Source organism: Oryzias melastigma, linkage group LG5, assembly GCF_002922805.2.
Source record: "Oryzias melastigma strain HK-1 linkage group LG5, ASM292280v2, whole genome shotgun sequence".
NCBI lineage: Eukaryota > Metazoa > Chordata > Actinopteri > Beloniformes > Adrianichthyidae > Oryzias > Oryzias melastigma.
In genome coordinates this window covers 29,898,307-29,908,770 of record NC_050516.1, presented here as the reverse complement: position 1 = coordinate 29,908,770, position 10,464 = coordinate 29,898,307, and the positions used below count along the sequence as shown (strand labels likewise).

Below are 10,464 nucleotides of genomic sequence, written 5' to 3'. Positions count from 1 at the left end.
GTGGATCTTTTTTCATCCAGAAACTAGAAATTCCTCATTTTCTGCATCACCACAAAAATAAATTTACAAACAGTTCATACAAGTCAGTAGAACTAAAAACAAAAATGGACGTGTCTATGACAGGGGCACTTTGAGGCTTTTAACTTTTAATTGCAAGTCATCTCATAATTCTCATGAGCTGTTTGTGGTTTTTGCTTTTGTAGTTCTTAAAAACTGGAATATAATTAAAACAAAAACGCCAGTGTTTTGTTTTTATACTACAAAACGAGAACGAAGATCACTCATGGTTTTTTTGGTCTTTTGTTTTTTAATGAATGCAATACACTTCCATAAATTAAGGCTCATTTGAATAATCTCCATAAGCATTGCATTAAAATTATCAGCCTAAATATGAGGTTAATCATACAGAAACTGACGGAGGTGTTTATGAATCACACAGGACCTCAAATATAACTTGTCATTTGCCTCAAAGGTTATATTGACAGGTGTGCCCTATTATTTCTTCATCCATTAAGAGGTAAAAAGGTCGGGGGCATGACATTTTCATTTAGAAGCCATCACCGTGAACCAACAACATGCAGCTAAAGAAGCCGTCAGTGCCAATGAATCCGTCCGTTCCAAACACTGCGAAAGCAAAACAAATCTGTCAGAGAGATCCCGGGAACACGAGGGAGCGCAGACGAACAACCAGCACAACAGGCTGCCAAAGCAAACCAGCGAACAGTAAGGGAGTGGAGTATTCAGCGCAGTTAAAAGAGGCACTTCCCTTAAACCCAGCTGAGCTGCTTTCCACTTAATGATGAGGAAAATCAAGTCAGAGGAAGCCTGAAGAGAGCTGCCGTTAAGCCCCGGCAGAGGATCAAAAAACAAAAGCCCCGTCTTTGGTGTTGTCCAGCCTTCAGGCGACTATTGAAGAGAATTGTTGAAAAAAAAAGGTGTTAACAAAGAACCTTTTATTAGGTTAGGAACATTTGTCCAATTACGTTTGAACAAAAAGGAGATTCTTCCTATGAGGGAGGCGTAACCTGAGAAAAAAAAGCTAATTAACTCAGGATAGGATCGTCGTTGAAATTAAGTTAGGAGTCTAAATTCGAACTTCATGAAAAACTGATTTGAAAATTTGAATCCAGATGCAAATCACTTGTCAGAGTTTAAATCTTACATTTTTTTAGTGCAAAATTTTCAGTGCAAATGTGCAGGTTTAACCCATATTAGTTAAAGCAGCAAAAAGATGCTCTCTATATTTAATATCAAATAAACATCAAGTCCATCTAAAGTTTTTATGACTCCTGAGGTTGCTCATAATGATGTGAAAAAAAACATTGAAATCTTTTTTTTTATATCCTCTGTTATATATTTGATAGTGAGTGGTAACTCTGGTTTACATTGCTCCATGTCGCCTCATAGTGAGCGGCAACACACTTTCACCAGAAGCTGTTTTCTTCAGGCTTTTCATTAACACCTAAGTAGGTGTCAGTTACACTTTGCCTCAGCAGAGCTGCTCATAAACAAAAACAGCCATGGAGACAAGATCCTATTCCCTTCAATTCTACCCAAACATGTCGCGCTGAAACACAAACAGCCAGACCCATCCGTCCATCAAAAAGCATTTTTTAAAGAGAAGAATTTAGAAAACAATGGTGTGTCAATACAGATATCCCTTGACGTCATCAGTCAGATTTACAAACATATTCCCCGTACAGAGAAGCTTATTCATGATTTGCAACAGTTAAAGTCTGTTTTTTAGAATTTCCTTTCAACATTTTTCTTTTGTTTACAAAGTGTAACATAAAAAATAAAAAAATCAGCAAAATTTTTATTATGGACTTCCTCTGACTTATGAATGAAGTCTGTGCGCAGCTCCTTCTAAAACAATTTAGAGCATTTTTAGTGGACAGAAATACTAGTCACAAAGTGATACCAATGTAATCAAACAGATAGCTAGAAATGGAAAAATGAAGTAATAAAAATAAAGCGTCAGCTGCAAGTTTTTCACCAAAAAAACGTTGAAAACCCAAAAAATAATCATAGAATGGACATGTCTAAAAAAATAGTAATTTATTTGTATTTTCAGTAAGGGAAAAGTATATTAATTGGATTTAAGTTCTGTATTTTTTAAGCTGGTGAGGCTCTGCCTCCCTTGCCTCCCCTGACTGCACGTCACTGCCCTTAAAACAGCAAAAAAAAAAAAATAAACCAAAAGTGTACAGCTACCACATGGCGGCTATAAGACTGAAGCACAGACGTAGTTAGCTTTTGGTAGCACGAGCTTTGAACATCCAATCAGAGGCGATTATGTCATCTTCCGTCCTCATGAAGCAACAGAGACTCTAATTCAAATTCTGAGTGGTTCAATCAACGTAGACGTGTCAATCCATATATATAGTTTAGTTTAATCAGCAGTGAGGATGGAAGCACTGAATGTATGAGTGTAAGGCAGACTTCATGAACCTAGCAACAAGTGAGGGCTAAAATCTGATTGGTTAGAAACTTCCATGTGAAAAAACAGTCTGACAGGAGTGCAGTTGGGGCGTAGGGCTGTGAGAGAAGTTGGAAAGATGTGATTTAGTTACTTCTTCTCAGATCATTTTAGGCCTTCACTGAAAGCTTCGCAGGCCCTGACAGTACACTATGGAGTCTGAAAAGAGCCAAATTCAAATGAATATATACACCATTAAATAAATAAATAAATGTGTCATTAACTATTCAACAGTGGCAATAAATAAATAAATAAATGTTGAAATCAATAAATAAATGTTAAAATAAATGTGGCATTAAAATATGAAAATGTAACATTTAAGTATTTAATGACATATTTATTTATTTCATTGTCCCTTGTAGGTTAAAAGAGCCAATTTGAAATAAAAATATTTAAAAGTGGCATTAAATAAATAAATGTTGAAATCAAGAAATAAATGTTGAAATAAATGTGGCATTAAAATATGAAAAGAGCACATTTAAGTATTTTATGACATATTTATAATATTTTAATGTCACATTTATTTCAACATTTATTTATTGATTTCAAAATGTATTTATTTATTGCCACTTTTAAATAATAATGACACATTTATTTATTGATTTCAACATTTATTTATTTATTGCCACTTTTAAATAATAATGACACATTTATTTATGTATTTAATGGTGTATATATTTATTTCATTTTGGCTCTTTCGAGACTCCATAGTACACCACTGTTATATCCTAAAGCAAGAAGAGGGCGGGACTTAGAGCGGCAAGCTTAATACAGGCAGTGCTGACGACTGTTGTTTCAGCAAAATGGTATCACAAAGCAAAATGTGCATGAAATGTATTTCAAATGAAACGCCCATAATCTGCTTTTGCTAAATGCTTGAATAACTGTTCAGCTGCAGAAGCATTTATCTCTTTGTGCATATGTTGACAGAAAAACTACACATTTGTGCTAAATTATCAAACTTTCTTATAATTTGAAGTTGACAGACTGCAGGGTTCAACCAAAAACGCCATTCTCCTGTTTGTGCCCATCAAACCCTGAGACTGCATACCTGAGACATCCGTGCTGCTGTAGGATTCTTCTCGTTCTGGCAGCCGCCTTTCCACCTGCCGGAACTCGGGCACATAAAAGTCCTCCTGCCGGTCCAGCGGTGCCATGAACTGGATCTGACCGTCTTTGTAAATTTCCATGAATGGGTGAGCCCATAGTCTCCGCTCCTGAGGTATAAAAAGAGACACATAGCAAATCAAATATAGTTCATGTTTTTGGAAATACTAAAAACTAGGGCTGGGAATCGATTAAAATAATTAACTAATTAATCGCAAACCTGGGAAAATTAACAACAATTGATCCTGATTCATTTTTATTTATTTTTTATTTTTTTAGTTACAGTATTTGGAGACCACTTATTGCAGGTGCATAATCATAAATGAAATCACATACAAAACTACATTTAGAACATTTATTTATAGCTAAGACTGTCAATCAATGAAAAAATATATCAGATTGATCTCACTTTTGAGTTGTGATTAAACTTTTGAACAAAAACAGGCCAAAGAGAAAATTTTTTTCTTCATTTTTATTTTCTGAAATATTTAAATGTATCAAGTGCTAACCCAAAGTGTAAATTGTGAGCACAAAACACATCAACAGTTGAATAAGTAGAACTCTAAAGATTTTCATGTCTGCAGTATTACTCCAAGAAATAAAGATGCTGATATAAAAAAACAAATCTGCAGACCTTCAAAAAAATAAAAAATAAAAAATAAAAAAATGTAAAAGATTTTCCTTCATTATCTGAACAAAAGCAAGGTGAACTTTATGAACTGAAGCTTTATTTAACTAATCGTGACGATTGGTATATAGATCGCTTTTCAAGCCTCAGTGACGCCTGTCATGTTACCGTGACAACGCACCGGACTACACATCAAATAGTTCTCCTTTTGTGAAAAAAGGGATCTAAATCGAAGAAAAAAAAACAAGATTAAAGTACTAAAACCAACTGAACATGTATTTCTTTTGTAAAAAACCATGGAAGTGTTTTAATGGACGGCGTACAAGCTTGCACCACCAAGGCTCCGTGAGGTGTGACTAAGTTGCGTTAATGAAAATTAACGCGTTAATACGTAGAGCTAAGATGATAAAATCGATTAAATGATTTAAACTGATTTAAGCTTAACAAAATAATAATCGACTCATAAAAAATATAGGTCGATTTAGCACATGAAGCTAAAGTCTGCTAGCTTGATGCTAACGTTTAATGGAATTTCCCTTAGGATGGCTAATGCTAACGCTTGGTCGACCTAAATATAAATTGCTGACTAAATGAACATCTTTATAAACTCACAGGTTATGAACTTTACAAATTATTTTAAGGAAATATTTTTTAAAGTAACCATTTGTGTTTTTTTGCTGTGTTCTTCTTCTGGAATAAGGCGTAATGTTATAGCGAGATCGCCACCTAGTGGTCAAACTGAAACACCCTCCAGGAAAAGCAGAACTATCAACAATCTCATTATTTCACTAATTAATTTTACAGTATGTGAACTGTATTAGATTAATATAACTATCTAGTAGATTATTAATGTATTTCTAAACAAATGTGTACAAATGTGTAAACTCGAAATTGAATTGAAGAATCAAAAGAATTGAAAAAAGTCTGAATCCAGGCTTTCGTGAATCAAATCAAATTGCGAAAATTATAATCGATACCCAGCACCATTAAATGCGTTAATAACAACCTATTACTTGAATTTGATTAAATACAACCTTATAATAAACATTAGACACCCCAGAGCTTCTAGTGGATCACAAAACATGTTTTTCAGTGGAACTTTCTATACACATACCTGTGCACCAAACAGATTGGGAAGGAGGATATTTATAACAGCGGTTGATAATCTGTCAAGTGTGTCCCCAGTTAACTGCAAAGGAAAATGGTTTTGTGATGTTGTATATGGGGACCTTCTCAGCTCACTCCAGGACTAAAGAGAACCGCTCACTTCTCTCTTGGCATCTGTCATGCATCACTTTTTAGACCCCTGCAATCCATCTTTGTTTGAGGCTTCAGACTGCTGTCCTCTCTTTGCTTCTCAACTCTCCTCTCCAATCCTCTGGTAACGTTTAAGAAGTCACCATCTGCCTCTGTGGCTCTTTTTTCCTCATGATAAATGCTAACGACACTTTAAATAGCAACACGGAATTTGAGTATTTAAAGATGTCTTTATCATAGCATAAATATCTTGAAAATACATTTTTATATATGTGAATACCTAATTTTCTCAAGTCAATATTTCCTATATGACCTGGAACAATGCTGTTTGGTGGACTCAGATTGAAAGATTTGTAGTGACAGCAGTATTTCTCCATTTCACGGTGAGTTCATGCCAGTTCCCAAGAGGATGAACCTTCGTGTTTGTTGTTTCTTAATGGTTCCTAAGAATAGAGTCCCCAAGACTCCAGCTGGTGCTCCAGATCAAAGAGGGTGATATGCCGTTACTCCTAACATCCGATAATCAGGCTTGTAGACTCAAGGGACACATGCCAGGCGAGTTCTGGGGAAGAGTTAGCCGACTTCTCTTTAAAACAATTTTCTAAAAGTCCGTCTTTCAGCCTAGTTACAGTCATGTGAAAAAATTAGGACACCCTTTGAAAGCATGTGGTTTTTTGCAACATTTTTAGTAAATGGTTATTTCATCTCAATTTCAACAATACACAGAGATTAAAGTAATCAAACTAAACAATGAAAACTGAAGAAAAGTCTTTTCAAGATCTTCTGTAAATGTCATTCTGCAAAAATGCCTATTCTAACTGAGGAAAAAGATAGGACACCCTCACATGTATTCCCTCTTAAAGTGGCTCAGATCTCACACAGGTATATCACACCAGGTGCACATAATTAGTAGATCGTTACTCTGCATGTTGAATGAGGCTTGCCTTATTTAAACCTCAGACATTTAGTTTGGTGTGCTCCTAACTGTTGAAGTGAGAGTGAGCACCATGGTGAGAGCAAAAGAGCTGTCAGAGGACTTCAGAAAAAAGATTGTAGCAGCCTATGAGTCTGGGAAGGGATTTAAAAAGATCTCAAAAGATTTTGAAATCAGCCATTCCACTGTCCGGAAGATAGTCTACAAGTGGAGGGCTTTCAAAACAACTGCCAACATGCCCAGGACTGGTCGCCCCAGCAAGTTCACCCCAAGAGCAGACCGCAAGATGCTAAAAGAGGTCTCCAAAAACCCTAAAGTGTCATCTCGAGAACTACAGCAGGCTCTGGCTACTGTTGATGTAGAAGTACATGCCTCTACAATCAGAAAGAGACTGTACAAGTTTAACTTGCATGGGAGGTGTGCAAGGAGGAAACCTTTGCTTTCCAAGAGAAACATCAAGGCCAGACTGACATTTGCCAGAGATAAAGTTGACAAAGACCAGGACTTCTGGAATAATGTTCTTTGGACAGATGAGTCCAAAATTGAATTATTTGGACACAAGAGCAGAGGACATGTTTGGCGTAAACCAAACACAGCATTCCAAGAAAAGAACCTCATACCAACTGTGAAGCATGGAGGTGGAAGTGTCATGGTTTGGGGCTGCTTTGCTGCAGGAGGACCTGGTCAGCTCACCATCATAGAATCCACCATGAATTCTACTGTGTATCAGAAGGTGCTTGAAGAACATGTGAGACCATCAGTTAGAAAATTAAAGCTGAAGCGGAACTGGACCATGCAACATGACAATGACCCAAAACATACTAGTAAATCAACCAAAGATTGGCTGAAAAAGAAGAAATGGAGAGTCCTGGAATGGCCAAGTCAAAGTCCAGATTTGAATCCCATTGAGATGCTGTGGGGTGACTTGAAAAGGGCTGTACATGCAAGAAACCCCTCAAACATCTCACAGCTGAAAACGTTCTGCATTGAGGAGTGGGGTAAAATTTCCTCAGACCGATGTCGGAGACTGGTAGATGGCTACAAGAACCGTCTCACTGCAGTTATTTCAGCCAAAGGAGGCAACACTCGCTATTAGGGGCAAGGGTGTCCTATCTTTTTCCTCAGTTAGAATAGGCATTTTTGTAAAATGACATTTACAGAAGATCTTGAAAAGACTTTTCTTCAGTTTTATTTGTTTAGTTGGATTATTTGAATCTCTCTGTGTTGTTGAAATGGAGATGAAATAACCATTTATTAAAAATGTTGCAAAAAACCACATGCTTTCAAAGGGTGTCCTAATTTTTTCACATGACTGTATGTCAGCAGTGACATTCTCTTCAGCAGTTGTATCTTACATCATAGCAGCATTTATGTATCTATCTGAATCAAAAGTGTCAAAGTGTAGTCTTTGAGGGCTGCTGTCATGGTTGTTTTTAAGCTAACTCTGCCCTTCTGATGGACAAAATGCACCAGATTCAGGGAATCAAAAACTGGAATGTGATAAACCGGCAGGACAGCAGCCGTCCAGGCCTGGAGTTTGACGCGCACATCTCTTCTGGTAAGGCTTTTCAGAGAGTGTTCATGGGAATGTTTGATCGTTTCTCCACAAGTTCATCCTTGAGGTCAAACACTATGCTGAATAACAATGTCTGGATCACAGTCTTTGCTCTACGGGACGTCTTTTGGGTTTAAGTCAAAACGTGTGCGGGTGGGTCAAGTTCTTCCACACTAAACACTGTCATCTAGTCTTTGTGACCCTTCCTTTGTACAGTGGAGCAAACAAGTATTTGATTCCTTGCCGTTTTTTTAGGTTTGCCCACTTGACACCGAAAGTCCGTCATCCTATTGGTAGGTTCATTTGAACAATGAGAGATAGAAGACCAAGAAAGTATGAGACTGAATCCACATTCTGCCGGCTTCTCCCTATCCCTCCAATTGTTGGGGCATTTGGAGCAGTAATGATGTCCGAAGCGGTAGCCTTAGAGACTTATGACCATTGACTGTATGTTCAATGGACATACCAACCTCGTGTTTCAAATAACTCACTGGTTCCAAGAAATCAAAGTCCCATAGACTCCCATTGAGAAATAGTTATTTCTCAGTCAGAATAACCATTTTTGCTCTGATAGTTTATTTTTAACATCTTCTTTCTAATCCTAATTATTTTTTTAGATATGTTTTCTTTATCGCCAGTTATTTAAGCAATAAACTGGCCAATCAGATGCCTCAGTAAAAGCATTTGGCGCCCACTGGACCCACCTCCAACGTTTGATCGACAGATTCTCCCGAGCTGGTTTCAATGGAAGAGGTGTGGATTTAGAACAAGCCGGAACAAGCTCACTCATAATTGGTGACAATAATTGCTCTAAAAAACGTGACTCCAACCGACTCGGACCAATCACTGACGACGGGTTACAAAATGGCGGCAGGTGATGAGTAAACCACGGTGATAGCTTTGGTGTGATTTCACGATGGTTGGAAGTAATTCATTTTCTATGGTTGACGTCAACACCTTGTTTTGTCCATGAATTAATATACGTCAATGCTTATGACTGCGTATCCCTGTGGCAAGAGGGTGAGGAGAAAAACATTTTTTTCACGCGAGTGGGCTCTGAGGTACAAAAGTTTGCATTTAAATGTAAGTATGACTTTTTGTTTTAGTATGACTTTTTAAAAATTATAAAATCAATGTTATTATGTATTTTCCAAGAACTGGCCGCTACACACTAACGTAGATGAGCATGAAAACAAAAACGATGTATGATCCTGTAGCTATTCAGTCGTACAGTTTTGAGCCAGATGGGAGCTCAAACAAGGAAAATGAAAACGTTAATGGATCTAATTGTCTGAGAATGGAGGATTTAGAATTGGAACAGAGAAGGGAGACTTTTGCTCACCCATGGCAGTCACTGCATTACAAACCCAAACACTCATTCACTCATTCATTTATTCATTCATTCATGGATCCATTTTAATGCTGAGTGACTGCATTAGGGATAAATGATGATGAGAGATGAAGAGGGTGTAGAGTGATGAAGATGGCTTTCCTCATCACTGATTGCATGTACAGGTCACTGAGAGGGGACTGTGGTGTTTGAGTAATTTTGGGGGCCTGATTGATTATTTTAGAGAGAATATTTTTTTTGGTTAAGGGTGAGAAAGTTGAACCAGATGCAATATTGAATGTGAGGATGGACTCTACAAGTGAAATGTACACCATGGATAAGATGTCCTTATTAATATTAAAAATTCCTCAAAAGATGGAGGGGTTGCTGTACTTTTCTTAAAGATTAAATCCACACTGTCTAATGTTCATTATTGTCCCCGGGTATTTAAAAGAATCTCTGGATTTTTATCTGCTCCTGCTCCATTTTAATAAAGAAATACTTTGAAACAGTTTTAATCTGAAATTCTTCTATCTGTCCTCAATCAATAGAAAAATGCTGCAAGAACATGTTAGAAAAATAACTAAAAATACGATTTTCATTGGAGTGGGTCTAGACCAGGGGTGTCAAACTCAATCATATAAGTGGCCAAAATCCAAAACACACCTTAGGTCGTGGGCCCAAAAGGATAAACATTTACGGAAAACTGTCAAACAAAATATTAAAACTTTAAAACCATAACTCTTTAACATAATTATGAATTACGTTTATAGCATTACATGAGATAATGCTCGTGTGAATGCTGTAAGCTGAATTTGGCCACTGAAGATGCTAGAGCTGATAGCTGAAGATGCTGAAATTGATAGCTAAAAACGCTGAAGCTAAAAGCTATAAATGCTTAAGCTGATAGCCAGCTAAAATATTAGCTCAGTGCCAAATTAGCCTAAAAAACTTTAAAAAAGTAAATTAGCCAAAACAGCTAGCATTTAGCTAAAAAAAACCCAGCTAAACTTCAAAATAGCCTAAAAAATTGAAAAAGCCTAAATTAGCCAAAACAGCTAGCATGAAGCTGAAACATTGGCTAAACTACAAAATAGCCTAAAAAAAATCTTAGTAAATGCCAAAACAATCTAAAAAGCTAGCAGAATGCCCATTTTTAAAACTTTAAACATGT

At 36.8% G+C, this 10,464-nt stretch overlaps 1 protein-coding gene across 1 annotated transcript in view; it reads right to left on the bottom strand.

Moving 5' to 3' along the window:
* The window catches only part of LOC112144900 (testis-expressed protein 264), a 54,459-nt gene that overhangs the window by 13,078 nt on the left and 30,917 nt on the right, over window positions 1–10,464 (bottom strand). The window contains exon 3 of the mRNA XM_024269768.2: window positions 3,531–3,696. Coding sequence (XP_024125536.1) covers window positions 3,531–3,696 — 166 coding nt within the window. The remainder of the gene's footprint in view (window positions 1–3,530; window positions 3,697–10,464) is intronic.